Source organism: Xyrauchen texanus, chromosome 2, assembly GCF_025860055.1.
Source record: "Xyrauchen texanus isolate HMW12.3.18 chromosome 2, RBS_HiC_50CHRs, whole genome shotgun sequence".
NCBI lineage: Eukaryota > Metazoa > Chordata > Actinopteri > Cypriniformes > Catostomidae > Xyrauchen > Xyrauchen texanus.
In genome coordinates this window covers 31,330,561-31,350,123 of record NC_068277.1, presented here as the reverse complement: position 1 = coordinate 31,350,123, position 19,563 = coordinate 31,330,561, and the positions used below count along the sequence as shown (strand labels likewise).

The following is a 19,563-nucleotide window of genomic DNA, read 5'->3' as shown; positions in this document are numbered from 1 at the left end:
TACCCTGTACTGGTATAGGTGCTCCACAGGTAAGGCCTCCTGCTGTGTGTATTTCCACGGTTCTGTCCCCTTACGAGCGGACCCCCATGTCTCCCTTAGGCAGTTACAGCTGCCCCGGTCGCCATGCTGTAGCAACTCCCCCCTTTCGAGGCTGGATCTACCACCGCACCATACTTTCCACACGAGCCCTAAGACGGCCGTGTGACGTGTCTACCACTTTTCCTCCCCAAGAAAAAGGGCAGGTGTGGTCTCCGCGAGGGTCTGGTAAGACCCCTTCCCTATATGCGTGTAAGGGCCCGGCCGTGATTGCTCTATGCGAGAAACATAGAGAGAAAGAGGCCCAGCCAGGCTGGCCCGCTCCCATGTTGGCAAACATCGCCTTGTTCCCCTCTCAGGGTAACTAGAAGGATCCCGATGTTCAGTATGGGGCATTGGGGAAGGGTACGTGCAGCCGGGTACAGACGATGCGTGGCACTGGATGAATCCCTGCCGCCTCTGTATCAGCAGTTCACGTACACGGTTCAGCACATGGCAAGATTGGAATGGGTCCCCTAGTGTCGCTTCTCCGACACAATGTGGAGAGAGCGACAGAAGGGGAACGTTTGGTTACGTATGTAACTTCCGTTCCCGAGGGAGGGAACGACACGCTGTGTCTTTCCTCCGTCATGTCGCTGAACCGAGCCACTGTTGTGGCCGGACCATTTCGGCTCCTCAGAAAAATCCTGACTAAACTTCCGTGATTTGCCCCGCTTAAATACCCGTGATCGCGGGGCGGGTATGCAAATACTGACTGCCATCTCTCATTGGCCCTTTTCAATAGGTCAGAGGTGAATATCGGGCTCAAGAGAGACCCCTAGTGTCACTTCTCCGACACAACGTGTCGTTCCCTCCCTCGGGGAACGGAGGTTACATATGTAACCAAACGATATGTTCTCATATATATATATATATATATATATATATATATATACAGTATGCTTCATTTCTACTATATTTAATTTAATTAATTTAATTTAATTTGACCAATTGTCACACATTATACATACACATGGTGAAATTATTTATTTTTCACATATCCCAGCTAAGCTGGGGTCAGAGTGCAGGGTCAGCCATGATAGGGCGCCCCTGGAGCAGATAGGTTCAAGGGCCTTGCTCAAGGGCCCAACAGTGGTGTCTTGGTGGTGTTGGGGCTTGAACCCACGACCTTCTGATCAGTAACCCAGAGCCTTAACCGCTGAGCCACACATTGAATCGATAAGGTATATACTATATATAATATATAAAAAGAAAAACATTGGTGGAAAAATCAAAGTGGCTGGTAAAATTGGGCATTTACCAGCCACTGTGTCTGGTGAGCAAAAAAGTTAATTTCATACCCTGCCTGTGTGTCATTGTGTAAAGATGGTTTCTATTGTCCTGTTCTGTGATACCCTTTGTCTGTATGGCTTTGAGGCTACAAGCCTAGGGAAGATTATGGCAGGATTTACTTCTAAGTTCTCTGCTAAAACTCTGTGTTGATTTTGAAGGTCTGAAAATACAAAGAAAACGACTATGTTATAGTAGTCAGTCACTTGTTATTTTTTGTAAATCCCACAGTTACTATGCTGTATCTGTTGTGATTTAAATATTTCTCTCTGTCTTTCTCCCTAGGTAACATTTCGCTTGGAATTGGAATTCAGTCACTCAGTGCTGCTGGACCATTTACAGCTCATTCTGGAGGTTACCAGGTAGCACCAGACAACCAAAATTCACAAGTCAAAAGTGTTATATTAGAGCTGTTTGGAATTTAATCTTTAGATGTGGACAGTAATAATACAATAGAATTAAGAATAAACATATTATGTATACAATACTAATGATGAATAGGGAAGACTGGGGATAGTTGTCACAATGTCAACTCCAATATAATTATCATGGTGTGATTTTTCTAGCAGAGGTTTTACATGTTGGTTTCAATCATCTAAAATTAAAACGATTTTTGGTGGATTCTATGCTCCAAACTGTAATTCCAAAATCATCATATTTTTGTTATAGCTCTTGGGTAAACAAGGAAACATAATAAAACTACACTAGCATACTTTCAGTCAAAGATATAATGAAGGTAGATTTAAATAACAAGGTTGAATCTTGTTCACAGGACAAGGGCATTTTTAATGTCAAGTCTGGGCAAATGGTCACATACTGTATTTATTGGAGCATGTTGTCACATGTTTTTTTATATGTTGTCCATTTATACAATTTAATAAATTATCACACTCAAATTTAAATGAGGCCTCAGTTAAATGTTCTTGGTAACATTATATTTTACAGTGTAAACTATGTATTGACTATAGTAATAACATTCAATCATGCATAGTTACATGGAACTTACCCTAAAGCAAACCCTTACCCCTAACCTTAAAACTATAATAAGTACATGTTGTTAATTAGTAATAATCAGTAAATACTTGAGAAATCACACTGTAACAAGGACGCTGTAAAATAAATCGTAATCAAGTTCTTAAACATTACTGATGGTTTGGAATGTAACGAAACTTTTAAACTTTTCATACACACTGCCAAGTGTCACAGAGCAGTGAATTACAGGGTGAGTATATATGCCTAAATTGTTTCTTATGTCTTTTCTCATGCTTCTGTAGTGAGGGTGAGGAAGTTGCCTTACACAACAACATTAATGACATTTTCTACAAACTGAAATATGAGGCTGATGTGCTCTTCACAAGGTGAGATACAGTATATGTGTATCCAATAAAGCTTTCTAATCAATAGCATTTGCAGTTGTGAATTAGAGGCACTGTGTATTTTCATTCACTCAGAGATTTCTACCCAACCCGATATGACCTTAAACCTGACCTCTCTCTGGAGGAACAAGGCGATGTCAACCCTCATTTTAACTTTACCTTTCAGGTGAGGTTAACTACCTTGCCATACAGTGGCCCTAAACATATTTTGGACACATTAGCCACACTAACAATTGTATGATGGTATTTGCATTATATAGCAAAATATCAAACCAAGTGGCATTCATTTGAAATAAATATATCACAAACACATCTTTCAAACAAAACTCTTCGCAAAAAGAAGCAAAATATATATTGTTCAAAATTAAGAAAAAAATATTTGGAAAACCTGGTCAAATGTTATGGAACATCCATAGTTAATATAATGAACTACACTTGAAGTTAATCTTCTAGAACACCTTGATGAACTTGAGAGGAACTCACCTCATACATTTAGACTAAAAACATTTTTAGTTCATAGAAAAGGTCTGATTCATTTGTTTGTAGATGGCACCTGGGTTGATATTTTGTATCTACTGTAATGACATTCAGATATTTTAGTGTAGTTTAAGCATCCAAAAATATTTTTGGGGCCACTCAATATATCTAAAGAAAGCAGGAGCCCCAAAATTACCCTAACAGTTAACTCAAAATGTTTCCTATCCATGCACTACAGATTCAGAACCTTGGTTATTTCCCTGTCCAAGATTTGCAACTGTACATTGCTATCCCTGAAGTCACAAAGAATGGCAATCAGCTCTTGCAGATCAGGGATTTCCACATAGACCAGGTGAGGAGACAATGACCATACTTGTAGTTTTACCCAATACTCATGTCATTTCATTTAGATCTCCTAGATATGTGTCTAACCCTAATTGGTGCTTTGTGTCTTTTTTATATCAGGTAGGTGGAAGTCATTGTATCCCCCCTCAGCATGTGGCACACAGTCGGGCCACTCCAGAGGATCTTTCCCAAATATCTCGACTGGTAAGACATCTCTCTGCATAGGCTTATAGTGTCTGCATGTTATCATATGTAAAAATGTGTGTCAAATCTCATATTAGCACTTCAAACATCAGACCTATTGTGTTTCTCTGCTTTGTGCTTTTTGGCTGTATTTTAATGTATTATTTGTGAGGAGTTTTGTAAAACACCGCTTCCAGCTGGCTTTCATCATTAAGAGAATCTGTTTGTAAGAGAAACATTGCTTGCTCCTCTGCACAGAACTATTCCAACACCCTGGCAGTGCCAGTGCAGTGTACGATAAACCTGCCTTCCTACAGAGACGTGAGTGTGAAAATTGGTGGATCCCTCCGCACTGATGCACTTCATGCTGTGAGTACTCGTGACAACCTGTTGAAGTTGAAAACCAATGGGATACAACGTTGGAAGCACTTGATACCAAGACAATATTTTAGAACATACTACATTTCCAAAGCTACTGAGAGATCTAAACTGTAGCATGGACATATAATGGCACACTTGTCATGTGACTATGACAAGAACATAGGTTAGAGACAACAAAAACAAATGGTATTTGTATCAGGCTTTGTTTAGATGCTGTATTTAGTTGTTGTTTTTTCATTCCTCATCAGTCTTTCGCTCTCTCTGTCTCACACTTTCGTTCAGAAACACACACAAAAAAGCACTTGCTTTGAATATATTATTTTGAACATATTTCTGTTATATATTTTTTCCATGACCTCCTTATCCCCTCATCCCAATTGTTTGTCCCCTCCACTTTCTAACATCCATTGGAGTAAGTATCTCTCAAAGAATTTTAAAACTGTTTTTCTTGTAATGGGCAGCTGAAGTTCAAAACTATTGAGCTGGTGACAACAGCCTCAGTGGAGCTGAGCCCCTCCAGCCCCATGTTTCTGCATGAAGAGAGGCCAGTCAGACACGTGAGTCACCCTCTATACACATACGCTTTTGCAGAAAACCAAATTACAGAAGCATTGATTACATTGAAGGAAACTATAAATCCATCACTGAATTTGTAAAAACATTTTAAGAACAAGATGTTGCTCTCGCTCTCGACAAAAACATTGACACATTGTGTGTTTTCATTCATCTGTTCAATTGAAAGCTCCCATCATCATAGTCAGTCATAAAGAATGAAGAACAAATGTACACATATAACCAAAATAGATCTTTTGCACTAACATTAGCAGATATTTAAATGTACACAATCAGATATGCAGTACTATCTCTCAAGTCATCTGTTAAAAACAGTGAGTGCTCTGGTGAGCTACTTTGTCAGTTGTTTCACCACAGTAAAAGAGCCTGGAGCCAAGAGGACCGAAAGGACCAGCAGTACAATTCAGTATTTTGCTGTATGTGGTGTGTGGTGCTGCCATCTATGGGCAATGTATGCAAGCAGAAATATACAATGTACAGTATATTAATATCAGCAAATCTGCTCTCATCTGAAGCAGACAAAACAGTGACTTCTTCATGGCTGGATGAACTGCCTTGTTTACAACAGCAATGTAATTTGCAATGTAAAAAGAGATTTCGGCTGTTAATGGGAGTATGGTATATTGATAGGATATTGGTCCTGGTGAACTAGATCTGCTACACCTGCTGCAGAGCAAATACAGAGATTTGATGGCTACCCAATTACATGTCAAAGGACCTATCAGCTTGTGCCACTTTAGATACATGTGTGAACTTAGTTATTTCAGTCATTATTGTAATATTATGTTAATGTGGGAATGGCATATTGATAGGATACTGGTCTTGGTAGACTAGATCTGATACACTGCTGCAGCTACTGCTGCTTCTGCTGCAGAGCAAGAACAGAGACTTGCTTCTTGGGGTGTACAGCAAAGCCATTATCTATAGCTGTTGTTATGGCAAAATTATCTATATCTGTATCTTTCATATAGAACCGGATTTGAGCAGGGCTTAAACCGGAAGTGATTCAATATTAAATAAAACACCCATTTTAAATGTAAATCTATTACATTTAAAATTTCTGTAAACAATATATGACTTGTATTTGCCTATCATAATAATAATTATTATTATTATCATTGTATTTTTATTATTAACAGGCTATTTTTTTATTTTAATATTATTTTCTTCTTTTTTCTTACCCGCACTCAAGGCTGATTTTGTGCCTCAGTAGTTGAATTCAACTACTGAGGCATAATTTAGTTATGCCATTTAGTTACTAAATGGCATAATTTAGTTAAATTACATGTAAAGAATTAGAGAAATGCAGTGGAATAAATAGCAAGAGCTAACTTCTAGTTTTTCCAGTAGAGAATATTGTAAAAAGAACGAGCATGTATTAATTTCTCTGTATCATGTGTGGAGGAATATTCAGAATAGATGTACACCCTTTGGATCATTTACACTTTTTTTTTAGAATAAAGGATTAATCAGATAATTACCTTAATCAGTGATGTGGATGTAAATATGGACAGTAATCACAATTGTCAACACCTCGCTCAGGTTGATATATTGGAATCCTTTTGAATCATGTGAAACTTTAACAGACATTTCAAAAAGTGGAAAATGTATATAAAATAGTATAATGTTACTCTCGGCAATCTCAGATTTCAAAGATGCATACAATAAACAGAGAGTGCAAACAGAGTCGAGACCGTGCACATTTTCATTCATAAGGTTAACACTTTAGTAATATTGGCTTTAGTTCACGGACTAAATATGGATATGGTTTTTAACACTTTAAGCTTAATAGAAATTCCATACAAAACAAAAATATTAATTCAGTGAAAATATTAATAGCTACATTCTTGACAGCTATACTTTAAAATGCATAAAGACATTGTGATCTAAACTAAACAAGTGCTTTGAAATGTATGAATGAGAAGTGTTCCGTTTTGATAAATTATGACAAATGTTGCACTGTACATATTATTGTAATCAGGAAAAACATCAAACTGATCAAATAGACATGTGTCATATTTTGCTGGAAAGCTCTCAAAGAGTAGAATAAAGTTGAGTAGAATTATGTCTTTGACATTTAAGTTTAATGTGAACAGGTGTTGCTCTTATGCCACATTTTCACTTATATAACTTTCCAAAAATAAACCGAACATAAATAATCACATACCTTTACTTAGAGGCGGCGATTATCTTTCAACTGAGCCCACAAACACAAGCCCCATAGATCATTAGATAATTGACACGAAACACATTGTGCACAGTCCACACAGCATCTGGCTATCTGGTATCTTGCAATCAGGCTGAAAACACATTAGCTTTCCTGAATCAGATGGCGTCATTAGAAAATTTGTAGCATCATGGAATGCTAAACCAATTGGATTAGGTTCAGATCGGTGCAAAAAAAAAAATCACCCATATTTGGGCAAAGAGACATGTGATGTTATTGTTATGGTGATTGTTACATATGGGCACCAGGAGATGGCACCAAGTACATGACACTGACTCAATGACATATTAAATGGCACTCTATATGTGAATCTCATTACTAAAATCTTAAATGCTATGAAAACCTTTATTTATTGTTTTGTTTACAATTTTAATTAGTTCTTATGTACAATTATTATGTTTTATTTGTTTGGAGAAATTTTGTTTGCTTTATTTTATTGATTTATGTTGACATGATTGGTAACTAAACAAATGCAGTTTTTCAGAGCAACCTTATTTACACCAATGTATATTATATCAAATCAGATATTTTGTGATTTTTCAGCACCTCCACCATATCAGCAGATCTACCGCATACAGCCGTGGCCAAAAGTATTAGCAGTGACATAAATTGTGTTTTGCAAAGTTTGCGGCTTCACTATTTATAGATTATTTTTCACATGTTTCTATGGTATACTGGAAAACAATGATAAGCGTTTCATAATTTTAAAGGCTTTTATTGGCAAAAACATTCAATATATGCAAAGAGTCAGTATTTACGGTGTTGACCCTTGTTCTTCATAACCTCTGCAATTCGCTCTGGCATGCTGGATATCAGCTTCTGGGCCAAATCCTGACTGATGGCGATCCATTCTTGCCTTATTAGTGCTCGGAGTTCAACACAATTTGTGGGCTTCTGCTTGTCCACTCGCCTTTTGGAGGGGATCCGGGGAGTTGCCTGGCCATGTATCCAAAATTTCAATGTAATGATCTCCGAGCCATCGTTGGGAGATGTTGCTCTTGCAGGACGTTTTAATACTTTATTCATGGAAGTGTTTTTGAGCAGAATTGTGAGAGAGCCCACTCCCTTGGATCATAAGCAACCCCGCACATGGATGGTTTCAGAATGCTTCACTGTTGGCACGACACAGGACTCATGGTAGCGTTAACCTTTTCTTCTCCGGACTATTTTCCAGATGTCCCAAACAGTCAGAAGGGGCTTCATCAGAGAAAATAACTTTGCACCAGTCTTCTGTTGTCCAATCCTTGTGCTTTGTGTAGAATTTCTATCCTTGATGTTTTTCTTGGAGAGAAGTGCTTTCTGGACACTCTGGGACATCCTGAAGTCTTCTTCACTGCAGTTGAACCTCTCTCCTTGAAGTTCTTGATGATCCGTGTCACTGACGTGCGGTCTGGGTAGGCAAACTAGGCACTGCCTACCCTGCCAAAATTCAAAAATAAAATGTTTATTAAATAATAAACTTGTATTTATATTTTTACTTTTTATTCTTGTGATTTTTATATATGCAATATGTGTGTTATTCCAATTGTTTAGACGTTATGATGACAAATGTAGCAGTTACGCATAATCAACTAAAAACAAATGGTAGAATAAGCAGTGCTTTTACGGTCCATTCATTGCAGACGACACACGGGAAACCCATGTTGCACATGCGCACTTCGATCCTGTATTCTTTAACATGTACGGCAAAAAGCACAAATCTGCTGTGCCTTTTGACGTAAATATGTTATGCCCGTAATCATCTCCGTTACGTATCAGACATGGACCAAGTAAAATCGAGATATTCCTGGACATTTGCGTAGCTAACGTCATTACACCACAGCTAGCCAAAATCAAAATCAAAATGACAGCACCGGCTGTAATCACGGAATTAAGAAATTTTTCCAAGCTCGATTTTAATTCCAAATATGAGTTAATTGCAAGAGGGAGGTCTACGCCAGCCTTAGATGGACTAGTACAGCAAAAGGGCCCAAAACTTATCCGATCATTTCAAACTGATTGGTATGTAAGAAAAGATTGGCTATGTGGCTGTGCGCTTGTGTGTGTGTGTGCGTGAGAAAGAGAGAATACACGATATACATCCTGATTTGTACATTTCTTGATATGCCGCGCTTGTGCGTAATGTTCACTGTTATTACGTATTATTAGCTTAAACAATAAATCAGGTAATCTGGCTTTCATAACTCAGTGCCTAGCCTCTTTAAGACATCACCGCACATCACTGATCCGTGTCATGGACCAAGTAGTCCGGCAATGAGAAAACAGGAGTTTCTTGTTGAAAATTTTTTTTTTTTTTTTTTTATTATTATTTACCCCAAAAATACTAAACAATAGAAACCAAAAAGTTAACAACAAGATATATAACTAAAAATTTAACACGTTAATTTTTGTAATTAATATTTCACGTTTAACTTGTTAAAAAAAAAAAAAATACGGATTTAATGCAGTAGCCAACATTTTTTACTTCCTGTAACTGATATTTATACATTTTCATAGCCAACATGACTGCACATCATAACACAGAAACCGATTGTGTGCTGAGAATGGAGACTTACCCACAAGCGGTGAGCCAGGTGTAGGAGAGAAATGGGCAAGCTTCCTTATCCTTTTGCATTGACTGAAATGCTAATTAAGTGTCATCCACACCAGTGTTAAAAGTGAAACCGGCTTACTTGCAAACTGAGCTAATTTAAATATTAGGCAAAGAGAGAGAGTATGCAAGTTGATTGGCTACCCGATTACATGTCTAAGGACCTATCAGCTTACACCATGTGAGCTGATTGGCTTGACGTATTACATGTGTGCGAGCTGACTTCCTTGCGCCATGTAGAGTTTTGTGCCTGTACTAATCCATTTTCTTTTCCATCAATTGAAAATGAAGCATTTTCAAATAAATGGAATTTAAATCTTTTATTTTTAAATCCTATTGCCAGAAATATTTTTTGTGTGAAGCACATTAATACATTTGTGAGACATCAGTGATAATAAGCAGTGTTGGTAGATTACTTTTGAAATGTAATCTGGCACTGATTACAGTTACACAACTAGCAAAATTGTAATCAGTAGATAATCTAATTGGATTACTTTTGAATTATTTATTGTATGTTATGATACAAATCTTATTTAGTGTATTACAGTCCAATTTCCAGTCCTTAAACATCAGTAAATATGAAATCAAACAATTTGCTATTTGCCAGTCTCTGATTCCAACTAATCAGAAAGAAAGAAAAAAAAAAACAGATTATATGTTGTCCATTAAATATGCACTGTAAGTATATTTCCTATATCAGGCCCCAAATTTCATTTTGCTTTTGTGTGTATGTGTGTTTTTATAGATAATCCTTGAGATTAGGAAAGAGGAGAATTACCGTGTTTCCATCTGGATTGTCATAGGCAGTACACTCGGTGGCTTGTTACTTCTCTCTCTCCTTATTTTGGCACTTTGGAAGGTAATGTGTTTAATTTACACAACATACAACAAAAATAATAAATATAATATAATAAATGTATATATTATATGTTTTATATAATACAATTTTCTTAGTTTTCCTTTTAGTTAATTAATAAATTGTGACTAACACACAACCAACATTCATGAAAATACAGATGCAGTGTCATGTTTTATGTTGTGATCTGTTGATTGTTCAGTTTTTTGGCATGCAGAAAAAAATATATGATCTGAATTGCATTATTTGTATAATTTTTTATTCCTCTAGTTGGGCTTTTTCCAAAGGCAGAAACGACATGAGGAGGCAGAGAAGGAGGCCAATGGCAAGATGATGGAGGAGCGATAGCGCAGGCTGCTTATGAGGGTAGACAGGCCTACTTCTCAGGGACCAACACACAGCAACATTAGACGTCTCTGAAACAGAGAGAGAGGGGGACTGAGAGACTGGAAGAAATAGAGAAAAAATAGGACTTGTGGCAATGAAGAAAGAGGAGGGATATGCTCTGTGCACTTGACGATCTGTTGTTCAACCATGAAAAACACTGCAATGACCCTCACCGTGCCTGCACTGCTTACTGAGCCGACCCTATATGGGTCTCCATCTCACTTTACACCCCAGATCCAAACCCTCTTATGGCCTGAAGATCACAGCATCTTAAAGGACATTCTCTGAGAGACAGTTTCAAAAGCAAAAAATACTAAAGGAAAGCTTGTGAGTGGAAAATGTATTGAAAGGAAAGAATTTTGGGAACATCAGACTCTTTTCACAATGTCTTTGTGGTCTGTTCACATGGTCTTCACATCTGAACCTTGGCTAAATCCAATGTCTGACTCTGCAAATACACAAGAGAAACCTCAAAGGGATGTGACTGTCTAAACAGCTATATTTTCTGGTGCTTTGTTGACAAAAAAAGGTAATCTTAGTAAACGAAAGAGGGGAAAGAAGTGCACAATTTAGCTTAACAAATGTATTAAACATGTTTAGAATATGTTATATTAGGCACTGGAGTTTTTTTTACAGTGGTCATAATTTATTGAATAGAAAATGAACTTTTTTGTGGACTTTACTACATTGTTTTTTTTATATATATATATATCCTCCTATATAATACCCTAAAATAATTATATTATACATCAGTATTTTTTTTGTCTTTTTAAAAAAAGAAATTACTATTTGTCTTTAAAACATTGATGCACTTTTTATATTTTAGGGGTACAAACTTGAATTTTGTAAATATACAGGTTTACTTTTTAACACACATTTCAAAATTTGCTTTCATGAGGACTGCGGCATTATAATATATGTCTAGTGAGACATCAGTCCTACTTTAGCATCCAGAATAGAGCAGCAAGTCCTCAAGTTTGCTTCACACCTCAACAATTAGTCTTGAAAGAGTATACTTCCTGTACAGTATGTCAACCAAGCCAGTGATTCCATCTGTGCTGTTTGTTCATTTAAAATATCAATAGAACTGCAAAAATTTTCAAAATTCTATGAAGCATACTTATAATTTGTAGATGTGATGTAGTCAGGGATCCCTATTTTCTAGTACTCAATCTCATATTATATGTATAAGTCAAGAAATAAATATACAGTATAAATGAAGAATTAAGACAATGAGTAAGTGTTCATATATGATACAGAAATATAAAATTTGAAATATAAAGTGTGTTTGTGTAAAAGTGTAATAAATGCAAATAGTTTTTTAGAAGGTCAAATCTGCACCAATGTTTTCATTTAAAAAAAATATTATAATACACACATATACTTATTGAATAAGGAACAAAAGCAGACGTGATTTTACAGTCTCTTAAAAAAAGATAAGAAAATATTAAACAATATACAGTACATAAAGTACATCTGGAATTACATGATGACTTTTTTCAATTATCATCTTTGTCATTATATCTCAATTTCATCATGAAGTTTTGAGCAGAATATAATATAGGCTATAGCCTTATATTTCCCTGTATTGAATAGCAAAAATCTCATTAAATACATTATTTTGTTGAATTAATAATAATAAAAAAACATCTAGCATTATATTTTAGGGGACTAAATGACTCAAATACAGAAATGTATGCAATGAATTATTCAAATGTACCTGAATTGTAAGGTACATTTCTATAGTTATTTTTCTTTTCACACTGTTAATCAGAGTGATATTTCAGATAGATTAACATTAAGCTGATGATTTGGATGACTGGTGTGACAAGAGTTTCAGCGATAAAAAAGAACAGCTGCTTCAGTAATCTCTCTACTAGTCCAGTCAAAAGATGTGAAGTCCCCACACTGTCTAGGGACCTCCTCAGGAAAATGTCCACCTCCACCAATACAGAACTGCAAAAATGTGAGTACATGACTAACAGCAAAATAGTACAATTACATTATAGAAAATACAGCAAATTACTTCAACTTACACATTCAGTGTTACAGCCAGTTGGTTTAACACCCAAACAAATAACCATGTCTGAATTTTCAGTGTTGAAGACCCTGAATGTGATAAATCCAGCCTCATTGTACTGGAAAAACATACAGAATAAATTATTCATAATACATTTTCTGATAAATAACTATAATCTGTCACGTTAATTTTATGCACAGATGCTGTGCTTTTTATGATACACCATAATTTAATTCAGTGTATCAGTATAGTGATCACAACAATGATTCTCTATAAATAATACACATAATAAAAAATACAACACAGTTAAAAAAAAAAAAAAAAAGATACACTAGGGGAGAGTGGGGATGGTTGGGTCAGTGGTTGGTTGGCACACAGTTCAATTCCAGTACACTAGAGGGCGCTGTCACAAAAATCTGTCATTAAAATGACTGCCCTCTTGACCTGAACACACCCATTTACTAAAATCATCGAACTGTCACTAACTTCTGAGGTGAGGATAACTTTTCTATTTTACTGTGTTAAAACAAAAAAAAAGTTCTCCCCACTAAATACAGTTTAGAACTCTGATAGATAGAGATATATAAAATGTAAGGGTTTCAGTTGATGTAGATAGGATCAGCTATATTTTGATATGAAATTTAAAAGTCTCTGATGAGTGATTCTATGTGGCTAACATAATTTCAGTAAAGAGGTGTGTCCTAATGTGGGTGGGGTTGGTTGACACACTGATTTGGGGGTTGGTTGACACATGTGCCAACCAACCCCATTTTAGCCAATTGGTTATAAATGTATTAATTTATGCATTTTACATATGTTAAAACATAATATTTGATATATATATATATATATATATATATATATATGTTTTACATTTTTATCGGGATTGTATGTTATATTCTCATGAACATAAACTCATTGTGTAATAAATCATTTTCTTTTAGAAATCAAAATGGTCAGAAAATATTTAAGAACAACAGACAGGGCAAAGACACCAGCACAGATTATGCTAGAGGCAGCCAGACAGGTGAAGACTCAAAACAAAAGTATTAGGAGCACAGCAAAGGACTTCAAAATACCATTCAGCACACTAAGCAGATACTGCCACAAGATCAGCCAGGATGAGATTGAAGGCAAGAAATAGCTAGGTGTAGCTGTTGGTTACATCAGGAACAGACAAACTGGACTGACAGGTCCATTATTAATGCGACATGTCCCTATTCCAAACCTCACAGGGAATATATAGGAAAACGAAGATAAGTATTCAGTTTTAAGAAGATAAGAATTCAGTTTTTATAATAATTATTATCATTATTGTAAATGTGTACACCTTAAATGTTTGTCCAAGTAATTAAGTGAAAGTTTTTATTTTTTATGGATACTTGTTTGTCCTTAATGCTGTACATATTTCCTACTTTTCAAACATTCATTGACCTTGAATACACCGAAAGGGTTTCCATAGAGGCTTAAGAAGTGATTTTCAGTGTGGTACTGCAGGATAGAGGCAAGGGTCCATTGTTCCAACTAAGTATTATTAGGAACATGCCACACAGACACATCATGTGCTACAATGTCAAAATATCCAGGATTCTGTGACAGAGGTGAAACAGACAGATCATTCACATCACAAACAGGTGAATAGTCATCTCTATTGACTGCTAAATTTGTCATGATTCCGTTTTACTTGATTTGCTCAGGTCTTGAGCAGGCTGTTCTTTATGTTAAACCTGCTGCAGAATGTTGCTGTTAAAATCACCCATTATTACCTGCTAATGGGTATTGCCTTTTGGGATCTCGTCACTTGTTGCAGCCCCTGCTGTTCTAAATGTGACGGTGTTTGCCCATGTCTCTTCTCCATTAGGTTGGTTTGGGTTACTGCCCTGTTCACTAGACCAGCAATCACCAGCAGTACATTTTCCATACATGTTGTTTTCATGCACACTGGCCACCAGCGTCCAGCCGCTCCCAGCAGTGGTCTTTTTTGGTCATATCACAGTATGTCTGGTAAAGCACTCCACTTTCTGTGGTCAGAAAGAAGAGGCCATCTGCTTGAAAATGTGGTGATGATGGTTTGCTTAAAAAAAAAAAAAAAGGCTTACCGTCATACATTTGATATTTTTCACAAATTTCTTTGTAGCTTGGAGCTACATATAACATTCTGTCCAGACGTTTTCAGCTTCATGGGTGGGGTGTCTTTTGTATCAGTACATCGTGCTCCTGTATCTTGGATTAAAATGATGCCTCCTACTGTACAAATATCATAAAAACACTGCAGTACTGGATCTAGTGAGGAAAGTTTATCTATCAAAGTAATAAATAAATTTAAGAAAATTTCAAGACTGAGTGTAATTCATTGTGACTTTTGCTAAGATGACATTTAAAGCGTGCAAGATTATCTTTTGTGTGCACAAAATGTTTTGCATGTGCAAGATGAGTGCACAAAAAGCTATTTTGCACAAGCTTGAACTCAGTTTTGTGAAGCAATGTGTCTTCTTGCAAAGATAAATTCATTTTGAACAAATGAAAATCAATTTTGTGCTTGAATAAAGTGAATTTGAATGTGAGTTTGCACGTAATTCTGAATTTTACCTTTCTCAGCTATTTTTTGAGTGTGTAAAATCTCAATTGCTCTTTTCCCTGGTCTGTGTGTGTGCTCAATTGCTTGCTTTTCCACGGGTTCCGACAAGTCCTACCTCCAACATCAGGATTGGCTATGAGGAGCTCTTTTAGATACTCTAATCAACTCATTCAATCCCAACCATCAATTCTACAGAAGGTATCAGAAGTGGTTCTTTGATAACAATTGAAAACATAGTTATCATGAAATGTAACTTACAGGAGGAGGATAACATTTACATCTAAATTAAAACACATTTGTGGTGGCGTAGTGGGCTAAATCACATAACTGTTAATCAGAAGGACGCTGGTTCGATTCCCACAGCCAGTGTGTCCTTGAGCATGGCACTTAACTCCAGGTTGCTCTGGGGGATTGTCCCTGTAATAAGTGCACTGTAAGTCGCTTTGGATAAAAGCGTTTACCAAATGCATAAATGTAAATGTAAATTGTCTGCATGGATTCCATCAGATTTGCTGAGTCTAAACTGGTTTAAATGCGTTCATTACACTAAAGATATCAGATACCCAACGCTGATATCTAGATGTTAAAAAATAGAAATAATTCCAGCTGACAGACATAGGCTACTACATCAGTAAAGCCTGTTTTATTCTTCGTCTGTGGGGAGTGAGCTGCCGATAAGCTCAGGTAGACTGACAGCATAACAGAGCTGCGGTTCTGTACCATAAAATAAAATACATCGAGTTTTTCCTTTGATAACAGCCATACATTATAAAATGAGTTTAGGCATTGCAGACTATTTCAAACTTAAACTTCAGTAAGTATATTTTGCATGAGGAATACAACATTTACATTCAATTGGCAATTAATTAACATAGAACAGAACACAAACATAACTATAACCTTCTTATATCCTCTGGATTCAATCAGATTTACTGAACAGAAATAGTATTTGTGTGTCTGTCACTGACTGCATGTAGAACTTCCAAATACCAAAAAGACAAATTTTAACTACATTATTTTGTGTTGCTTTATGTAGAGCGGAGGAGGGCCCCAATCAGCCTGATGGGGCGCATGAGGGATAAAGGTGGCCGGTGATGACAGTTCGAGAGAGAGAGAATTACAGGCAGCTGCCCTGTGTGTGGTTATGTTTGTGTGTTTTTGGTTTATCATTAAACATAATTTGTTTTGTCAAGCCTGTTCTCAACTCCTTTCGCTTTAACCAACCTTACCTGGTGCCGAAACCTGGGAGGGACACTGCCATCTACCGGGGGACGGAGTGGCCCAACCGCCCGGACGTGGGTAACGGCCGCCGTCAACGGTTTGACTGGGGACTGTACTCCCCGATCATCTGGCGTGATGGAGCCGCTACCAGGGGCGGAGGAGTGCCCTGCTGTCCCTCAGAAGCACGGAGGGGTCGAGAGAAGATCATTGTCCTCGAGGGGAGAAGGGAAGCGACTCCCCGACTGCCTGGAGTGGTAGGGCCACTGCCAGGGGCGGAGGTGTGTCCCCACAGGGCGCCGGGAATACGGAGAGGCGTTCTGTCTGCTGGGGGTCAGAGGTCTGACTCCGGTCCTCCAGGGGAGGAGCGGCTGCTGTCCACCTGAGAGGGTGGAGGAGTGATCGGAGACCACGTGACTGCGCATCAGAGAGCCAGTGAGTGAGTTCCTTTTTCTCTCTCCTGTCTTCTCCCTGGTCGAGGAAGGCGGGGATGACCAGCCAGCAGAAGGGGCGCAAGGCAAGTCTCCCCAGCCTGAGGCAACGCTGGGAGGAGTGTAGAGTGGAGGAGGGCGTGGCCAGACCGGACCGGAACGAGGGATAAAGGCAGCCAGTGATGACAGTTAGAGAGAGAGAGAATTACTAGCAGCTGCCCTCTGTGTGGTTATGTTTGTGTGTTTTTGGTTTGCCCCATTGTCTGTTGTGATACACACCTGTCTGTCCTCTCTAAGGTCCTAAGATGCGAGTGCATCCTCCAGATCATGGCAGATTATTTCAGCAGTATAGTCCTCCAGAAAATAAGCAGTCTGCAAGCATCTACTTTAAGGAGCCAATTCCTCGTTAATGTAATGAATGGTGAGACTCATATATATGGCTTAGATGTACAGCTGGACCATAGGTCGGTGGTAGTGGCAAAGTATCTCATGTCCCTTAGCTGAATTTCCAGCTTTCCACGCCACTCTTTGTAAAGACTGCAGTGCAGTGTAATGGGAATGAGTTATATAACTAAACAAACCAAAATATCAAAGTTACATAAATAAACCAAAACGTCTAGGTTACTGTTTTAACCTCCGTACCCTGATGGCGGGATCGAGACATTGTTTCTAAGAAGCAAAACTAGGGATCTCTCTTGAAAGCCTCGCCCATCTCTGAACTTGAGAAAAGGCCAATGAGAAATTGGTAGACAGAATTTGCATGTCCCTCCCCCGGACATACGGATATAAAGGGAGGGAAATATGCGTCTGCCATTCAGGGTTTTTTTTACTTTTCCCGACACTGTTGGTATGTCTGGTGGTAGCCGTGTGCAGCCAACAGCTGAGATAATTCCTGAAAGACTTTAGTGTTGTTTAATTTCGTTTCATGTCATTTCGTTCGTCGCTAATGAGAAGAACGTCTGCACCTTGTTTATTGACCACGGCGTGGTTTTGCGCACAGCCATTTATTTTTACAATTCGAAAGTCATGTGAACAAATGATACCGCTATCACTGTTGCTAACTTTAAAACTAGCGGGTTGATGTCCCGTGTCGCAAATCCAGTGATGCTGGTAGTAACAATTCTCTCTGACCATTCAGTGATCTGCAGGGTTTTGACGTCACATTTAATTTTGGCTCGGCTTGCTTGGAACCTCGATCAAGGTGATACAAAAAAAGCACCAGACCTATCCACAGTGAAAAACTCCCATATGAGCGGTGTTATCGTGCTGACCTCTTTTAGTGTTGCACCACCTTGTTGACAAGACAAACACCCAAAGAAAAAAAATGCATTAAGTATAACTTATAAAACTGTTTGTTGACAGAATGTGCGCACTAACTCCCCAACGAAAGCTTTAATAAAGATATATTAAACAAAACTCAGTCTATTGTGATTTATATAATTAAATGTTACGTAATTTTGAAAAATATATAAATGATAAGAACATAACATCAAATCAATCAAATCCCTTTATTGTCACACTACCATGTACACAAGTGCAACAGTAGGTGAAAGTCTTGTGTGCAGACATATACCAATTAAAATAAACAACATATTTACACAATACAATTTACATATCAAATGTACACATAATTACACAACACAATAATAATATACAATGTACAGTAAATAATACACACAATATAGAATGCACATACAATAAAAAATAAAGAGTATATAAAAAATATATATATACAGTATTTGTATTGTGGAGAATATTTTTGACAGTCCAGTGTGAGATAATAAGATTAATAAAGTGCAGTGCTGATTATTGATCATGAGAGATCAAGTGTTCAAAAGTCTGATTGCTTGGGGGAAGAAGCTGTCTTGTGCAGGGTCATGTGCAGGGACCGGCTGGTGCGGGTCCTGATGCTGTGATACCACCTGCCTGATGGTAGCAGTGAGAGCAGCCCATGACTCGGGTGACTGGAGTCTCTGATGATCCTCCTACACCGCCTGTTATATATGTCCTGGAGGGAGGGAAGCTCACCTCCGATGATGTGTCTGGCAGTTCGCACCACCATTTGCAGGTCTTTGCGGTTGTGGGCGGTGCTATTGCCGTACCAGGCAGTGATGCAGCCAGTCAGGATTCTCTCTACAGTCTCTCCAAACTTCCTCAGCCGACTCAGGAAGAAGAGGCGCTGGTGAGCCTTCTTCACAACGGCCTCAGTGTGGACGGACCATGTGAGTTCCTCAGTGATGTGGACACAGAGGAACTTGAAGCTGCTGACTCTCTCCACCGGTACTCCATTAATGGTGATGGGGCTGTGTTCTCTGTCTTTCCTCCTGAAGTCCACTACAAGCTCCTTGATTTTACTGACGTTGAAGGAGAGGTTGTGCTCCTGACACCAGCGTGTCAGAGTGTGCACCTCCTCTCTGTAGGCTGTTTCATCAGTGGACGTTTTGAAGCATGTGGGGACTACAGACAGGGAGAGGGACAGGTTGAAAATGTCTGTAAAAACACCAGCCAGTTGGCTCGCGCATGCTCTGATGACGCAGCCCGGAATGCCGTCTGGAC

The 19,563-nt window shown here is 38.0% G+C and overlaps 1 protein-coding gene and 1 pseudogene across 1 annotated transcript in view; one reads left to right on the top strand and one right to left on the bottom strand.

Moving 5' to 3' along the window:
- Positions 1-12,106, top strand: part of LOC127662323 (integrin alpha-11-like) — a 70,213-nt gene extending 58,107 nt beyond the window's left edge. Inside the window, exons 22-30 of the mRNA XM_052153451.1 lie at positions 1,651-1,727; positions 2,640-2,723; positions 2,817-2,907; positions 3,457-3,570; positions 3,684-3,767; positions 4,005-4,115; positions 4,589-4,684; positions 10,263-10,376; positions 10,644-12,106. Coding sequence (XP_052009411.1) covers positions 1,651-1,727; positions 2,640-2,723; positions 2,817-2,907; positions 3,457-3,570; positions 3,684-3,767; positions 4,005-4,115; positions 4,589-4,684; positions 10,263-10,376; positions 10,644-10,721 — 849 coding nt within the window. The 3' untranslated portion in view covers positions 10,722-12,106. The remainder of the gene's footprint in view (positions 1-1,650; positions 1,728-2,639; positions 2,724-2,816; positions 2,908-3,456; positions 3,571-3,683; positions 3,768-4,004; positions 4,116-4,588; positions 4,685-10,262; positions 10,377-10,643) is intronic.
- A 447-nt stretch (positions 12,107-12,553) lies between these two features.
- Positions 12,554-14,937, bottom strand: LOC127655218 (intelectin-like; annotated as a pseudogene).
- Between the last annotated feature and the right edge of the window lie 4,626 nt (positions 14,938-19,563).